Raw genomic sequence first — 18,327 nt, forward strand, 5'->3', positions numbered from 1 at the left:
CCAAAGCTAGAACAGTACCTTCAAGTGAATGTAGGCAAATGACAGCTTCAAAGGGGTGGTAAAAGATTCAAAGACTGTCTTCCTTTTGGGAGACAGTTCAATATACACCCAGTAAAACAGGGCTTTGAACCAGCAGGGTGATTTGTTTTTCTGCAGGTGCAAGACATGGGGTTTATTTGCCTCCCTGTCATATCATATGAAAGCCTATGGGAGGGCAAAGTCAGATATAGCATCCAGTACCATCATTTTAATTTATCCAAGTGATTAGAGTATGTCATATACCAGAGATAAATTAAACAAATTATTTATTCTTTTGAGAACTGCTGTTTCATAAGGTGAAACAAGTAACTACGCTAAGAAACCACTGATGAGCTCTCTCAGATCAGCTAGAAATGAATGTTATGGGAATTCAATCAAGTAGTAGGGCACACAAGTCATTGGAAGTCAGCAAAGGTGTGTTCTGGTACTAACTCTGATCACAACCAGCATGAGACATTCATCCTCTTGGAGCCCCAGTTTTCTTACTCACAAAAGAAAGATCAAGTCAGGTGAAAGACTTTATGCCTGTTACCAGAGGGTCAGCCCTAAATTGAATGGAGGGCAATGAATTTTTCAGTTGCACCAAGTCTTTAAAGACCATTCACAGGATTACTGTAACAGAGAGAGGTTACAATGTATTTTGGTGTAGGAGCACCTACAAATGAATGAAATGACAATTCTCTTGAGTACTGAAAAAAATCAAGTTAATACTATCAATCCTATATATCCCACTGAACTTCTGTAAAGACCAAAGAACTGCAGGAAAAGACCCCCTAGCTCTAAAATTCTTCAAAAACATGTAATTCAAGACCTTTCCTGGCTTTTGGGAAACTAAAGGCCAGAAAGAGAAAATAACTTACTCCAAGTCACACAATAAATAACAGATGGGAAAAATGCATCAAAAAGCATACAACAACCAAACACATAATGTTTTTCTATTAATAGTAATATATTATATTTAAGGCTTGGAGCTCTCAAAAACAAATCTAATGTAGGAAGAAAAAGGAAATGGAATAAGGAAGGATGCATTTCCTCTATCTTCTCTCTCTTTTGAAATATATGATCTCATTTGATCCTCATAATAATACCCAAATTAACAGCTGAGGAAACTGAGGTGAGCAAAGGATAAGTGACTAACCCAGTGTCACACAGCCAGTAAATATTTGAGGCTGAATTTGAACTCAAGTCTGCCTGATTCGAGGCAAATGCTCTATCTGCAGTGCCACCCCATCAACTACCTCTAAGCAATAATAATAATAGTTAACAATAAAAGCTAAGATTTACACAACACATGTGTCAAGTGTAATGCTAAGGGTTTTATAATGATCATCTCAGTTGATTCTTCAAACAATCCTGGGAGGCAATTGCTATTATCTTCATTTTACAGAGGCAAACAGAAATTGTGACCTGTGCAGCAGGATCACACAGCTGGGGGTCTGAGCCCATATTTGAACCCAGGTGTTTTTGACTCCAGGCGCAGCACTCTATCCACTGCACCACCCTAGCTGCCTGAGGCACTAAGTAAATGCCACCCTGTTTATTCAGACCCCTTGGCAACAACATAAATGATTATTAACTGAATATCGACTCCCTTGTTCCTCTCATTACACAGTAAAGGAAAGTCTACTACAAGTTATTGAACAAGCCTTAAAGAAATGAATTAATCACAGAACAGACCCAATTCTACGACCACAGCAATTTGAGTATTGGCCACCGTTTTGAACGCTGCTTTCATTTCTCCTTCCTTAGCTGTTGCTGGCATTCATTTTAACTGCATGTTGTCAACATCTCTGAGGCAGTTGGGACAACATACAATGTCCTCTGGAAGGCTGAAGCCCAATATTTTGTAAGAGAGACAAGGGATTCCCCCTCTGAAATGAAAAAGCATCTCCCACTCTATTTTTCCTCCCTCTAAAGCCCCAACTTGTAACGATTTAATTCTAATTCCCTCTGTAGAGAAATAGAACAATTATCAAGCTATTTTGATGTTAAGCCTTTCCAGAACTGCAATGATTAAAATTTTTCTGGTCTTAAAGTGAGTCTCTGGGTCATGATAGACACTTTTTTAACTGCTCCCTTTGTTACATCAATAATGAAATACATTCCCTTCTGCTGTCTTGTATCCCCTCTCTTAAATCCATGAATAAAAGTATCGGTTCACTTAAGGAAAATAAATAATAGATGCTGCTCAGAGAGATGCTAGCCCTTAATATATTTGATAAAAGATTGTTTCTCACTTAGGACATGAAAATTAGATGACTCTCTACAGAAAAAGATCAGAACTGTCCCCCAACTCCCACCTACCACATGGATCTACTTGGCCATCATCAGAGTGAGAGAGTGAGAGAAGTAATGGGGGGAGAGTAAGGATATTTACCTAATAATGAAGATTTACAGACCAGTTTTTAATCAAGAAGTAACCATTATATTTTTGACAAAGCCCATTTGCCAGGTTTCCCACATAGCACAATATCAGATAAGCAGCAACACAATAACCTGAGACGCTGTAAAATGATTAAATCCAGAGAAAGATGAAGTTGTGAGATTTCTTGCTTGGTCATTTAGTCTGATATCTCAATCGGACCATCTCTTAAAAGGCTAGATTCTGTTGGTCTTATTTAGACAAATTTACAAAAATGGCAACAAGGTCAATCCAAATAGTTAGTGTCATATTTCTGAAAGCAGCCCTTTAGAAAAACAGCTTTGCAGCATTATGGAAAGAGGCATATTGAATTTCCTTAGAGAAACAAACATATTGAATGAAAGTCAAATTGAATTTCTCCCTAGTCACACAACAATAGGTCATATTTATACTCTCTATAAGAAAATGTGATATAAAAATTTTAAAAAGCAATGCAGAATTGAGCCCCACCTAGTTTTATTGATTTCCAAATGACCAGTAGGAGCTGATAACCAGGACTTTTATTTAAAACTTTCAATGATTTGTTAAGATGACGAAGATCTATTTTACAAGGCTGTCAGTCAATTAAGTGAGAGATTCCTATACTAGAATTCAAAGGCAGACTCCAAGTATAAACAAGAGACCAACATTACCTTAGGCCAACAGAAGATGCCTCTTTTGAAGATCGCAGACCCAGAGTATTTAAAATGTCTGCCACCTGCCAGCCTAGTACATCAATCAGTATTTCTCCCCACCCCCCAATTCTTTCTTTTGAGGCTCCAAGTCCTGCAGCCCTCATAATTTAGTAGAGCAGAACCAGCTCTCCGTACAAAGAATATATCATTTTGTAGCACACTTATGGTATAGGCCATTGGAAAAGGGAGAAGTTGTAAAAAAAAAAAAAAACACAGCAACTGATACATAATACCCTCAGCTTTCTTGTAGCCCAATTCATTATAAACTGGTTGGTGTTGGATTTAAGCAGCCGAGCAGAGATGCTGTTTATAAATCTTACAAACATATGACTCAGGAATGACATTTCTTCCTTCACTTTTCACCTTCCCTGTACAGCTAGGGATCTCTCAGCCTCAAACCTCCCTTTTAGAAAGTAAGGACAGGCAAAGTCTTCCTTTTTGCTTCTGGGTATATACAATGAGCACTTAATAAATGTTTGCAGATTTGACTCCCTGGGCCAGGGGGGAGTTCTTCAGCTTCCCTAGGTCTCCGTTTCCTCCTCCCTAAAATGAGGTGACTAGACTACAACAACAATAGGTAGCAGTAATAAGGACGAAGATTTGCAATGTCTTTTACTTATGCCTACACATTTGATCTTTATAATCTGCCTGAGGAAACAGGCAAATAAAAGTGAAGTGACTTGCCATGATAGCTAGTGCGTATCTGAGGCTGCATTTGAATTCAGCTCTTTCAGACTCCAAGTCCTATACTCTATTCTAATTTTAAATCCTATGAAGCTGAGGGAGAAAGAGACTGTGGAGCCAAGAAAGAAGAAAGGGCTGAAGTCCCTAAATGGAGGGACTTCCCGCTTCCTGCTTAAAGGAAATCTGAGTACACCAAAGAGTACAGACTGGGAGCTGAAGTCAGTCAACAAGTATTTGTGGAGTGCCAGGTACTGTGTACTGTGTAGCAGTAAAATAGCTTAGATGGCATCATCAAGATCAGGTAGGGCTTGATTTGAAAGACCCTGATACAAAACAAAAAGAGTAATTTACCATCACCCCAGCAACATGTATTTCAATAGCACTTTTAGGGTTCTATAAAACACCTTAAAATATTATCTCACTACAATTCTGGATTCCTCATTTGATAGGTGAGAAATCTGAGGCAGAAAGCAATTAAGTGATGACCAGAGTCACACAATAAGTCTGAGGACACATTTGAACTCAGGTCTGCTGCCTCCAGGTCCAAGGCTCTCTCCACTGCATTGCCTACTTTTTAAAATCCCAAGGGATAGAATTTATTGTTAAATGTGTCATCATTGCTTTAGGAAATAGTTTTTCCTTTAAATCTAATCCATCTTTCAAAGACAGAAGCATTTTGAGCATTATCATCTTTGTAAAAATTTTTCACAAATTAAACCAATGAATCACCCACCGCGGTTGAAGCACTGTAGGGAATTTAGCCTCTCTCCCCCTTCCCCATCACCATCTAGGCTGCCCCATGGTGTGAATAAAAAAAATCACTGGTCATGTCTGATGGGATTTGAGAATTTGTCCAGCCACTCACCTCATTCTTATGAGGAGACTGAAGGTCCTGCTACAAAAGTAGCAGGGGAAGCTCTTTTTCTACCATGTCCTTCCATCAGCTGACTTAAACCTAGGTGTTATTCATTTTTCCCAGTTGCTACATTCAATACATATGCTAAGTGCCCTTGGACAAATAAGCATTCATAAATACTATCTGGTTTTGAAAATTAGAATCTGAATTGGATTTTAAATTCCACTTTATTCAATTATGTATGTAGAGTTTTTCTGGTTTTGTGATGCATTTGAAAAAAAGAGAGAGCAAGAAAGCCAAATCCAATAGGCTCTTTTGAATCAGAACTCAAACAGACCAGAAAAGTTCTCTCATTTAAACACGGAACAATTTTTTGTATTTGTGTTTGACTATAAGGCAGCCAGGGTTCTAATCTGGACTCTGTCACTTACTATGTGATCCTGGAGACTTTTTCTCTCTGAGTATCAATGTTCTCTGAAAAAGTAATATGATTTCTAGATTCCACTGGAGTTAAAAATATATTTGAGTACAGCCTCCTTTTTACAGCATGACTAAAATTAGCTGCTTTATCATCTCTCCTCCAATAACTGTCCAAAGAAACCTCACTCTAACTGGCTAGCAATTTCTGCTAAAGGCCCAGTATGCTGGTTATAATGAAGTGGCGCTTGAATTCTTGGAGGACTATTTCTCTAGACCTTCCAAGTCCTTAGTCAATTTTTTTATCATGATGGCTTACTGGACAATGAGGATAATTGGCATAGCTCTGGCATCACAGGATGAATGAAAAAAGTTAGGACACTGCCAGGATCAGTTGGAGGTGATGGTGATGATGATGAAGATGATGGCAATGACAGAGACTCCAGTTCCAGGGAGAGATGCCACAGAGAGCAATCTCTAGTCCTCAGTGTCTCCTATAGTCCTGGAGCTCCATGACTGCAGGAGATTCTGAAAAAATTCATTGGTTCTAAGACCAGGCACTGGCTGACAACTGAAACCCAACTGTAAAGACCACCATTGTAAAGAGGATCTTTCCAGTGAATCTGGAGCCACAGGACTTAGGTTCAGATCCTGACATCACTACGTACTCTAAGTATGATCTTGGGCAAATTGCTATCTTTCTTTCGGACTCTGTTTCCTAGTCAGTAAAATATTCTGACTTCAAAATGGAGTATGTCCAGTGACTAAGGATAATCAAGATGCTGAGGTGGGGGGTGATCAGCCTGGACAAGAGAAGACTCAGGAGCAGAGGGACATGACCACTTTCTCTCAGACTCATGTAGAAGGGGAGAATCATACAAAATTAGATTTAGTATCCACATAAGAAAAAACATAATTCCCTAAAATAAAATGGAATGCCCTACTTTGGGAGGTAGCAGGTTTCACTGGGGGTTCTTCAGACACAACTCAGATTCAGTACTTACCCTGTTCAGTATCCTGGAAGTGGCTACAGGAAAATAAAAGTCAGAGTAACCTTTGATATAACATTCTACTTCTGCCCTTCCTGTCTCAAATATCCTAGATTTTCCTAAGAGGCCATCATATGCCCTCCACAACTTGTCTACTTGACCAACTTGTTGAAACTGTTCCATTTCTACAAGTAATCACTTTTTTATTTATTCCCTCCCATGTACAGTGGTACTTCATTCTGCTTGTGTGAAATGGGAAGGAGTGTTGCTAATCTGAGCTGTTCTAGGATAGAGGGAATTAAGGGCTGCCAATGCTTTCTACACTCCTTTTGCTGGATTCTTCCTCCTACCCAATACTAGTCATAAGACCCTATGGTGATAGTCAAGGAAAAAGCAGGTGTTTGTGCAGAGGTCTGAAGAACAGATCTAAAACATAGTTGCACATGGTAGGAACACAAAAGTGTCTGGGATACTCTAACACCAGAAGAAGCATTATATGGACTTCCACAAATTACAAAGCCACATAACTTCTTTTTGTCCTTTAGACTCTCAATCAGATATACAGGTTCCTTATTATCATGTAGTCCCTAAGGTCTATGTAAAGAGATCACACTTTCAGATAATTTCCTCTTCTTAGCAGTTCAAAATATTTTCCCTATTAAGAATTTGTCATTAAATAAATGCATATTATAGTAAGTTTTTTTAAGAGAGTTATTTAGCACTTACAATTTTTAAAAACATTAAGCTAGTATCAAAATTAGAAAAGAAAATACATTAAAATTATCAAATCATTCCACATAATGTAATGGTTGCTACCATTTCTCAGGTGTCTCTAAGTATGATCATTTATTTAATCAATGTAGCTATTAGATTTATCTTTCATTCAAAGTATTAAAGTGTAATGACTAAGAGCCTTCAAGCAAGCAAGAGATATTCATCATGGCATTAAACTATTCTTATAGCTTTAGAAAGGAAAATCTAACCTCCTAAATTTGACAACATTCTCTTTTACAGTGGTCACACTTAATGGGGTATAATTCAATTCATTACAAATCTACCAAGTGCATAGACTCTGCCTCAAGGAATTTATAATCTAATCTCAAGTCTGGACAAGCAAGGCTCAAATTGATTAGTCTCCAGTTAAAAATGATAATGATGATAATAACAATGACTGATGTTTACATAGTACTTTAGGACTTGCAAAGATTTTTAGTTCTATTACTTCATTTGATCCTCATCTTAGAGGCACTAAAGCTATTAGTAAGATTGCTTGGCAGTCACACCTTTAATATATAAAGATAAGAGGATTTAGAACTTGCAGGGACCTCGGTGAACTAGCCCCACCTGCTTGTTTACAGATGAGGAGGCTGAACTCAAAGAAGTTATTTGATGAAAGTTATAGTAATGACAAAGTAAGGATTTGAACTCCAGTCTTCTCTGAAAACCTCAAGGATTAGTAATAATGACTTGCGTAATTTTATTGCCTTATCTTATTGCTGAGTTCTTAAAACAGAGATTTTTGCATTCATTCATCTAACAAACACTCATTATGTGCAGTACACTGTAGACAAGAAGAAACAAAAAAGATTAATTAGGACATGATCTTTACCTTTATGGAACTGAAGTCACCAAGAGGGATGACTCTGTCATAAGGACATGAGACAGACAGTGTTTAAATAAGTTTCAAAAGGGAAGGTCATCACTAACCAGAGGAAGGGACATGCTTACAGGACATGGCCTTTTAGAAGGAATTCACTAAGCCAAGAAGTAGCGGAAAGTCATCCTAGATATAGGAAAGGACAAAGGCTCTGTTTTTATATTATCCTTGAATCCTCAGCACCTAAGCACAAAGAGTTACACACCATAATGTTTAACATATTTTTAGGATTGGATTTGTTGGGAATGTAGAAAAACAGTTTGCTGAGGATATGGAGTATGTCAAGGAAAAATGGGATATAAAGCTGGAAAGGTAGGGGAGAATCTGATTGTGGATAGCTCTAAACGCCATGCTAAGAGAGTTTGAAATTCACTAGTTGGGTAATAGAGTCACTGGAGATGTTAACATAGATGAGTAAGAGAATAAGATCTATCCCCAGGAAAGATTATTCTGGCAGACATATAAATGACAGATTAGAAGAGCGCTCTTGGAGAACTTCTGAAGAAAACCAAGCAAACAGTGACCAGATTTCCAATACAATAGAAGTAAAGGCATCATAAAGGCCACTTACACAGTTACCCATTATTAAATTTTGTATTAGAAGTTTCTTCTATGGGTAGTATTTACAAACACATACTTCCTTGCAATCCCTCATGCAACACATTCTAGATGTGTGAAATAGAAGATAATGATTTACCTAAATGAGTGATTCTTACAAAATCCTTATGAAACAAATGAAACTAGCAGGCTACCAAAAAGGAGGAAAAAAAAATCTGAAATCAATTTTAAAGAAACCACTGATATAAATATCTACATATGATCCAAAGCTTACAATACAAATAAGTCCCATAAACAACCACACCTGATGATGGTAGGAGGTGTGCTATTGTCATGGTATCCCTTTGGGTAAAATGTGAGTATATTCAAATAAATCGGTGTGCCTGGAAGTGGAGGAAGAGAAAATACTAGAATCAGTTAAGGGAACAGATCCAGGAGTACATTCCCAGGCACTCCCAACCTCTTTCTAGTCCTTTCTCCCTAGCAAACTCAGTCTCAGTCTCAACACTGCCTGAATGTTTTCTATCTTCAGCATAACTTTTTTTGCATAAAACACCACATAAGTATCTTATGAAAATTCACTTTGTATACTGGGGGGGAAAGGCTTTGAAAGATGCAAATACCTTGGGATTAGTTATCACATTGTTATGGAACAACTTATTTGTGCTGTTTTCCTTAAACACAGATTAAGATCTGTACACCGAAGGAAAAGTTTTTAATTAGGTGTGTATGGGTAGGACTAGTGTGGAAAATGGCACACCCCTGAGCAAGTCAGGATAAAGATGAAGGGAAGAGGGATGCAGGATGTAAGAAGAGGGGCACAGGAATGGAAGTAGGAGAAAAAGATACTGCATATAAACAAGTTATTTCAAAAATTTGCCCCAGGAGCTAAGGCACAGGAAAGAGTGGGGATGAAATGTTCTCTTCATTTTCCATGAATTCCTTCCAGAACAAAGATGTATACTATTAGTACAATAACTCAGTTACATTATAGAATAAATAGGATCCTATTCATAAGCCTGGAAAACCAGTCTTCATACATTACCCATTTCTTTAAAAAATAAGAAAAATAAACTGTAATGGACAGTATAACTTTATGGACACTGTATCTATAGTTTGCTAGAGTAGATTGTGAATTAAAAACTATGTATTTACTTCACTAATAAAAACATTTTTACCATCCCATCCTTATCATTTATATTTCTAAACTCTTTAAAAGTTCATAGAATGCTTTCCTGGTAATATTTCCTGTATATGCAAGGAGCATCCTGATTTTGCAAATAAGAAAGATGAGACAAAGAATGGAGAAATAACTCACATAGGGCCACAATCCAAAAAGAGGTAAAAAAAATTGCTCTTTCCATTAAGCTAGCTAGAGGTAGGCAGGTGAAGAAAGAGAGTTCAGACTAAAGTCAAGAAGACTTGAATTCAGATCTGCCTTCAAACACTCAAAAGCTATATGACCCTGGCAAGTCACTTAAGTTCTCTCTGCCTCTGTTCCTTAAACTGTAAAATGGGAATAACAGCATGTGTTTCACAGGCTTGTTGTGAGGATCAGCTGAGATGATATTTATAAAATTTATAAAGCACTTAGCACAGTGTTTGGGACACAAGGTAAGAGTTAAATGCTTATTCCCTTCTCTTCATCTTTACTCAAATTCAATACAAATGGAAAACAAATAATGCTTAAAGCACTAAAGAAGGACATAATCAAATGTGATATTTATTGGATATCTCTAAGGTCTAAATTTCTACTACTATATGATCCCAGCTGAGGTGGAGACAGATCTGCCTTTTCCAAAAAGAGCTTATAGTCTAAGAGGGCACTCAAACAGTGGAAAGAGAGCCACAATATCAGAGAATTCAAAACAGTAAATGCACTGAATTCCAAATATCTGACTTATAAACAAAATTTGATAATACAACCCATTCATAAATTGGGAACCACCTAGGAACTGTCCAGTCTAGCACCAGCTTCCTCACCACACTCTAGAAAGCAATGTACGAGCTACTTTCTCTCTCAGGGCTACCTGCCTGATCTTGGTCAAAGGAGAGGAAAAGGAGTTCAGAAAATTGCTAGTAGTACCACCATGGTCCAGAAACATTTGGTTTTAGATGGCAGCTAAGAAAGCCACCAAAACATGACTTTTTTTCTCTATTTATTCAAAACTGAGGAAGAAGGAGAGAGAAAAAAGGGAAAAGGGGGACTTTAAATGCCATACTGTCCAGACACCTACAATGAGGTATTCTTGACTTACTATAATTGTTATAAGAAAAGAGCTTTCAGAGTTCATCAATCATAAGATAATTCTAAAAAGAAGGCAACTTAGGAGCCAGGCAGAGGATACATGAACATCTATGGACCTAGCCAAAGTTCTGTTATTATATAAAGAGACTGAGGCAATCTCCATCTGCTGACCATGAAGGAATATGGATCAAGCCAGTATTTTTTGTCCTCTTTTCTGCTCAAAAAACTATCTAGCAAGATGGAAAATTTATGAAAGCTCCAGTGACTTGATTCCAGTATAACCCTTCCAGTAAACACTTTTTATTCCTGGGCTTTAGTTTCCCTATTTATAAAACAGGGCAATTGGATTAGGTGGTTTCTAGAGTTTCTGCTACTTTTAACATTCGTTGTTTCAAGGTTCCTTTTGGCTAAGATGTTTTGTTATAAGGCACAGCAACAACAACAATAAAATACTATACCCAGAAGATATCTAAAAAACAAATATCCCAACTTATTAGATATTGTGATAATCCATAAGTCATTTAACCATCCTGAATCTGTTTTCTCAACTGTAAAATTGGAAAATAATAGCCAAAATCACATAACTTAGAGCATAGTGCACAGAGTGCTGGGCCTGGAGTCAGAAAACCTGGATTCAAATGCAGCCCTAGACACACACTAGCGGTGTAATCCTGGGCAAAGCACTTAAGTTTCCCAAGCTATAAAATGAGGAACACAGCTTAAAGTATTATGTATACTATTTCCCCCAATAGAATGGAAACTTCTAGTACCAAGAACACAGTAGCCTTGCAGAGCAGGCTCTTAATATATGCTTCCTATTGATTATAAGCTACCATCTGTTATCCTAAAATTGGGTTGCATGAATATAATAGACTCTTATTGTATATAAAAAACAATGAACACGAGGAACACAGGAAATGCTGACAGTCTTGAAGAAATTGCTATATAGTTTAATGAGCAACAGTGACAACATTTATAGTTGTGGGAATAACGACAGTGAATGTGATTTAAAAATTCTTTCCAAAGAGAAAGCCACAAGAGGGCATCTCCCTCTACTCCTCAGCAGAAGTTGTAGAGGCCCACCCATGGAAAATACCATATGCAGTCAGACTTTTTTGAGGTACTATTGATCAGTTTTGCTTACTTTTTTTCCTCTCTTAAAAAAAACAAAAAACTCTATTATATAGGCTGACTCTGACAGACAAGAAGAAGGAGCAGAAAAGAGAAAATTTAGATGAAAAAGCAAAGTTTGATAAAAATTTATTTAAAAAAAAAAAGAATCGAATAGGACATCTAATAAAAATCCTATGCTCTAAGGTCCCCTTTAGCTCTGATATCCCAATGCTCTAACATTATAAAGCTCACTACCAAATCTAACAAGCTATATTCTAAGGTTCCTTTTAGTTTTTAAGAACACTTAGCTGGTCCAGTGGATAGAGTATCAAGTCTGAGTCAGAAAGACCTGGGTTCAAATCCATTTCCTAGCTGTGTGATTCTGAGTAAGTCACTTAACCCTGTTTACCTCAGTTTTCTCATCTATAAAATGAACTGGAGAAGGAAATGGTAAACCACTCAGTATCTTTGTCAAGAAGATCCCAAATAGGATCACAAATTCCTTAGGACAGGACTTAAAAAAAACAAATTAAGCAACAACAAACTAGTTTTTTAATTCTATGATTCTAGAAGTACCAAACCTGTGTAAAAATAATTTTTTAAAAATCATACAATGGTTTTGTTTTTAGTAACAATAAAGCTGAATTGCCCATCCTTAAGAGTCAAAAGATCACATAAATATATATATATATATATATATATATATAAAAGGAAACATAAGTATTTGGGGCTATTTGTTATTATAGTGATTAATAAATTTATGGCTGAACTGGGACATTCATCATAATGCACTAAATATATGTGCACTTGCAAATAAAGGGGAAAGAAAACTTCCTGTTGCTCTCCTCACATTTTCCTTGCACAAGACCAATCTTCCAAAGGATCTGTTGTGTTATACAGGACAGAGCAGGGATTTTAGAACCTATGTTACACTGCTTCCGTAGACAGTTCTGGTCATGGGCTTCCAGAATGCCAGTTCTAAAAGGATCCTGCACGTTCTGCCTTTTTATATCTCTTTGCCTTGCTCAAGGGCTACAAGAGAATTCCAGTTTGACTTTCTCTACATATGAGGCGATTGATTTATTTATTGATGGGGAGCCTATTGGGCAGAGAGTGTTCTGCAGTAATGGAATTAACAAAAATTTGTCTACTGAAGACAGACACACTTCATTCTTCTATGAGCTATGAACAACTGCTATCCTGGTTAGGATGGGGCAGATAAAATATATCGATTCATTTCTTTATGAAATATTTTTTAAAAAATGTAACTCCTGTAATATATATTTTTATAAAACCAATAGCTTTGGCAAACACTTCCAACCCTGCCAAAAAGCTATTTGAACTGACTTCTAAAAGAAAGAGGGAGAATCTACTACTGTTGTAGATGTAAGTACTGACTGAGCATTGGAGAAAGACTCCATTGAGCTTCTGGTTAAAATCAACAAAAATCTTATTTCAATACTTCAAAGAACGTGTGATTGCATCTCTGCATTTAAATGCCTTACCTGTTTTAATGAAAGCTTAAATAATTATCACAGATCATCCCCCTCATTGTGGGCTGGAGAGAAGAAACACTGGCACATGGTTTGTGACTTACCTTCACCACCTTCAGGAGTTTTGTGTTGCTCTTCTTCTTCTAGATCAGGTTCATGTTTAGGTTCTTCCTTCACTTTGCCCTCCTCCAAAAGGGTTTCTGCAGCCATAACCTCTCCCAAAGACTTCTGGTCTTCCGTCTTATGCCTCCTAGGTTGGCTTCTTTTTCTGTGGGACCTAGGATAGTAGATTTGTGAAAGTAATTTGACATTCTTGGTTAAATAATTTAATACCAATAAAACCAGCCTCCTTCCCCCTCCCTTTTTTTTGAGAGAACCTAAATCTTTTGGGCCATCATATCTGCTCCAACAGTAGGAATGGGGAGAATACTTTCTCTGGGGAGGAGAGGTAGGGGAAAAGGGTTAGGGTGATAAAGGAAAGAATGGGTTGAAAGAGAGGGAAGGGCAAGGGGAATGATCAAACATGGGTGCAGTGTTGATGCCAAGCAGAGGATGCTGATGACATCTGAAACTGGGAAGTCAAACCTGACACCCAACGAACTTCTGGAAATGGTTCTTTGACACTGTAAGTCAAAGGAGTGTTACTTATATTTAGGCATAAAGGAGACAAGGGATGCTTTGAACCAAGTGCAAATTCTGGATGAAAATGTCAAACAAACTTCCTGGAAGAGAGTAAAAAGAATTGACTTACGATAGGCCAGGCTTTCTGTTCTGCTCTCTCTTCCTTTCTATATTTGGTTTTCTCTCCTCCTCAGTCTTTTTCCAGTGTCTGTTTTCCTTCAGACTAATTTGTCTAGAATGTAAATTTTCAGGGTTTTTTTCCTCTAAGATTTTTCTTTATCTCTTTAAGACATTATCTAATTACACTTCCCTGTCTAGCTTTTTAATTCCCCTCCCTTACTTTCCCCCCATACATGAATATTGCGAATATATTACACACAAACACCCATTATTACTACTTTATTCTGAGCTCCCCTTTTCCACCTTAAGACTACTTTAGGAAAGACTAACTTCTTTCCTTCCTAATTTCTTGGCAGGGCAGGGAAAGGGAGAGCCAGAAGAAGGCTCCTAAAAATAAATGCCTCACTTTATTTCAGAGTAAAATATCCCTAGGAAAATGTTATGGCTGTGCAGATCATTTTAATATATTTGCAGGAAAGAGAAATGGGTGAGCTTACAAATTCACTCCACATGACAAAGAATAACTTGGAGAAAACAACAAAAGGACTAAAGTGAACAGCTTATTTTAAGAAGGTAGACTAAAAAAGAAGAAAACAAGAGTAGAAAGATAAGAAGCTGACAGCTCAATGGAAGAGGGAAGCCTAGAGAATACCTTCCTCTGTAGGGAAAACAGCTTTTAGATGAAAAGAATCTCTAGAAATAGCTTTATTAATCCCCAACCAGACATTTCCAGCTGAGCTAGAGAAGATAAAGACTTACAAAAGTACAAAAACTACACAACACCCCAATTTTTGGAGCTGGAATAGACTCTATAGGTCATTCTGCCCAAAATTTTAAGAAGGAATCTCTTTCTATAATCTCCTCAATAAATAGTCAGTGGAGAAACTAAAGATTGTGAAATATAAGCTTTTGCTAAAAGCATAGAAGGCAGATAGAGAGAAAGGAGAAAGTCCTTAGACCTTCTTGTTGCAAATTTGACAAAATTATTTATTAATTAAATAGCTTTTTTTCCATTTGAGTTGAATCTTGACCAAATTTAAAATAAACATAGAATATATGTGTGTGTGTGTCTGTGTGTGTGTATGTATGTATGTATGTATGTATATCCTACATCATCAAATCTTTTCTCCTCTTGACCACAATACTTCTTTCTCCAAGGGGAGGTAACGTGGGTGAAATCAGTGGATTCTCATGGGAGTGACAAGGCAGATACATATTCTTTCTACTCCTGTTATCTTTTTGTCACCGCTATTCTTTTTTTTTCTTGAGGAGGGCAGAGAAGGGTTAAATAAAATGAGAAATACTTCATTACTTAAGAGCAATGTCTGTTCTAAAAAGCTGTAAATGTCACCAATTTTAGTAAAAAGAAAACTGGGAGATGATGGCGGCTTCCATATGTTTTTTTTTTCTCATTCTGCACCATTACATCTGCTACAGAATGATAAAGCAGTGAATCCTTCCAACAACTACCTACCCACCAAAGCCTCAGATGAAATAGAGATGCAGCTAACCACCATTCCCAGAGCCTATCCAGAAACTAGGCTGCTAATTAGAACTGGAGTAGAGTAAAAGAAAGTAGTAAAGCCTTTAATGAGATAACAAACTGAATGAAGAAGGGAAGGGGATACTAAAACAAAATAATGATTAACAGAGGAAAAATGAATCTACACACATATCACTTATAATTGCTAGACTCCAACCATATGGTCACCCTCTAAGTATAGATGTTAACTTCACACCTGCAAGATATTCATTAGCAGGAACATTCAGCTGAACCAATAAGGATCAGCTTTTCTCACTGCTAAAGTTCCTAAAAACAATCTCTCCTCCAAAGGAAAAAGAGTTACTTAGTAGTTCCACTTTGTGCTTTGCATGGGAGATCTTGGGAAAGGTGAAGCACTAGAGACAAGCCAAATATTCTATAAGATGCCTAGTTAATTTTGTTAAATGGGGAAATAGCCCCACACATAAACACACAGGTATCTGTGGAGCCAGCAGAGCATACCTGCTGAAATGATCAGGAGACAGCTTTTTCAAAGCTCTCCTTGAAAAGATACAAGAGAAAAGGCTCTTTAGATAGTCTCCAGAGGACTGTTTGTTTGTTTTCAAATGTGGTGTCAATAGAATGTTAGGCTTAGAATCAATAGAACCTGGGTTTGTATCCTCTATCACACTTTACTAACAGAGTGACCCCTGGATGTCATTAAATTCTCTGGGCCTCAGCTTCCTCATTTATAAAACGTGGAAACTGGCCTCAATGACCTCAACAATCCCTTCCAACATTTAATCTATGTTCCTATAGGATTAAAATTATCTAGATTAACAGATCCATGTTCTTTACTGCCCATCCCTCCTGGAAGTCTTGTTTAAAAAAAAAAAAAAAAAAAAAGCAACATAACATAGTAGAAAGAGCCCTGGATTTGAAATCAAAGATCCTGGGTTCAAATCCCAGTTTTACTACTTAGTTCTCATGTGAATTTGGGCAAAACGTCATTTGCCTTTTGGTCATATGTAAAATGAGGCCGTAGACTACATGAACTTTGATCATATGACTGCATGATTCTATGATCTACTATATCTCATTCCAGAGGATTACAGTATTTAAAAATGGAAAAAGATTTCAGAGACCACTTAATTCAACCCGTACCTAACCTAAGAGTCCCGTCTAAAGTACCCCAGAAAGTGGTCATCCAGCCTATTTGCAGACCTCCAATGATGAGCAAGTGTGATGACCATGCTAGCACCCCAGAATACCTCAGAATCAGCTGGAGTCAGGATAAGCAAAAGTCCTTAGTCTTTATTCTTGGTCTTTAGATGCAGGATTGAACAGGATGGAAGCAGAATCTCCATGACCGCCTTCTCCCTCATCTATGGCCAAAGAGTGACCCTGGCTCATCTTACTCTATATCATTGAGCCAGCACAGGATAATGGGAAGGACCATTTACCAAGCATATGCTAATAGAGTATTAGCATATTGTCCAATCAGTAGTTAGCCTCAAGTGCTCTGCAGTCCAGACCTCAGTGCATTGACTCAATAGTTTCAGCCCTCTACAAGCAAGGCCACTAAGTAAACCATTCCATGTTGGAAAACCTTAGCTGACTTTAATTTAAAACACTGCTTGCTGAAGAAAGCAGGACCAGCAGCAATATCTTGAACTCCTTCTTGGCACTCTCAGCTGCCTCTAACTTCTGATTTGAGTGTACCCTAAGCCTTCCTTTAAAAAGGGCAAATAACTTCATTTTCGATCAGTGGCTCAACTTGGCTTCCACTTGACAAACATCATGCTCCCAAGCTAGGCACTCTCTATCTGTCCCACTTCTACTTCCCTCTGTATGTTGTCTTCCTCATTAAAACTGTAAGCTTCTTGAAGGCAAAGACTATTTTTTCTTATTTGTACCCCCCGTGCTCAGCATGATGCTGGCACATAGTAGATGCTTAATAAATATATATTGAATGAATGGGTCGTATTTATCATAAATAAAACTAGTAAATAGTATAATGGGTTGGTTGTCTTGAGAGTTAGTGGACTCTCCTCTTTTAGAAGTCTGGATGACCACTTGCTTTTGAGGGATTCTGGCTCAGTAATTGGTTGGACCAGATTCTGTTATACTCAAGAAAGGAGAAAAGCTTCAGAAATTAAATATCAGTAGGAACCAGAGTAATACACCCAAATCCCACTAGCAAGGGAACCCACAAAAGTTTCATTTTTACAAAATTCATTATTACAAAAGGTAATAAACATCTGGCAAATGTGACTACTATAGATGGCATCAGATTCAGCATATGAAGAATATGACTAACTAGCCTATTCACAGCAACCACACATCCCAATGTAATAAGGTCCCCTTCAGAAAAATAGACCTGGGAGCAGGGGAGTATGAAGGAAAGAGGAGGGGGAAGTCTTTAAAAGATATTTCTGGAGAAGTAGGTGTGATATTCCTTTTTATGGACTAATTACCTGTAAGTATTTTATTATTTTTTTTAATTATATATATTTTTATAATTTATTTTATTTTACAAAAACAGAGTAAGAAAAACCAGAAAAGCAATAGAAAGCAAAAAAAAAGCACAATAAAAGAGAACATTGTCATATACCCAGCATAACATCAGTTTCAAAAAATTACCAGATCAAAAAAGTATTTATATATATATATAAACTTAATTCTTTTTTCCCTTTTTATCCCCTATCACTCCATCCCCCCAAAGCATGCTACACTTAAGAATAATGTCAATGGAACAGTGAAGAAAGAAAAAGGGAAGGGGTATGGAAGGGAGGAGGAGGGAGAGGGGAGGAAAAAAGAAGAGAGAGAGGGGGGAGAAAAAGGGAGAAGGAGAGGGACAGGAGGAGGGGGAGGGGGAGGGAGAGAGAGAGAGAGAGAGGGGGGGGGGGAGAAGAGGGGAAAGAAGGAGATGGAGAGGAGAAAAGGAGGAAAG

At 37.4% G+C, this 18,327-nt stretch overlaps 1 protein-coding gene across 3 annotated transcripts in view; it reads right to left on the reverse strand.

Moving 5' to 3' along the window:
- KDM4B (lysine demethylase 4B) overlaps positions 1-18,327 on the reverse strand; it is a 282,960-nt gene that overhangs the window by 44,839 nt on the left and 219,794 nt on the right. For 2 of the 3 annotated variants that reach the window (XM_051971832.1, XM_051971831.1), the window contains exons 10-11: positions 13,902-14,003; positions 13,255-13,427 (exon numbers count right to left, since the gene is read on the reverse strand). In XM_051971832.1, the coding sequence (XP_051827792.1) occupies positions 13,255-13,427; positions 13,902-14,003 (275 nt within the window). The remainder of the gene's footprint in view (positions 1-13,254; positions 13,428-13,901; positions 14,004-18,327) is intronic. The other variant, XM_051971833.1, reaches the window with a different exon arrangement.

The sequence above is a fragment of the Antechinus flavipes genome, chromosome 1 (assembly GCF_016432865.1).
Source record: "Antechinus flavipes isolate AdamAnt ecotype Samford, QLD, Australia chromosome 1, AdamAnt_v2, whole genome shotgun sequence".
Classification (NCBI taxonomy): Eukaryota; Metazoa; Chordata; class Mammalia; order Dasyuromorphia; family Dasyuridae; genus Antechinus; species Antechinus flavipes.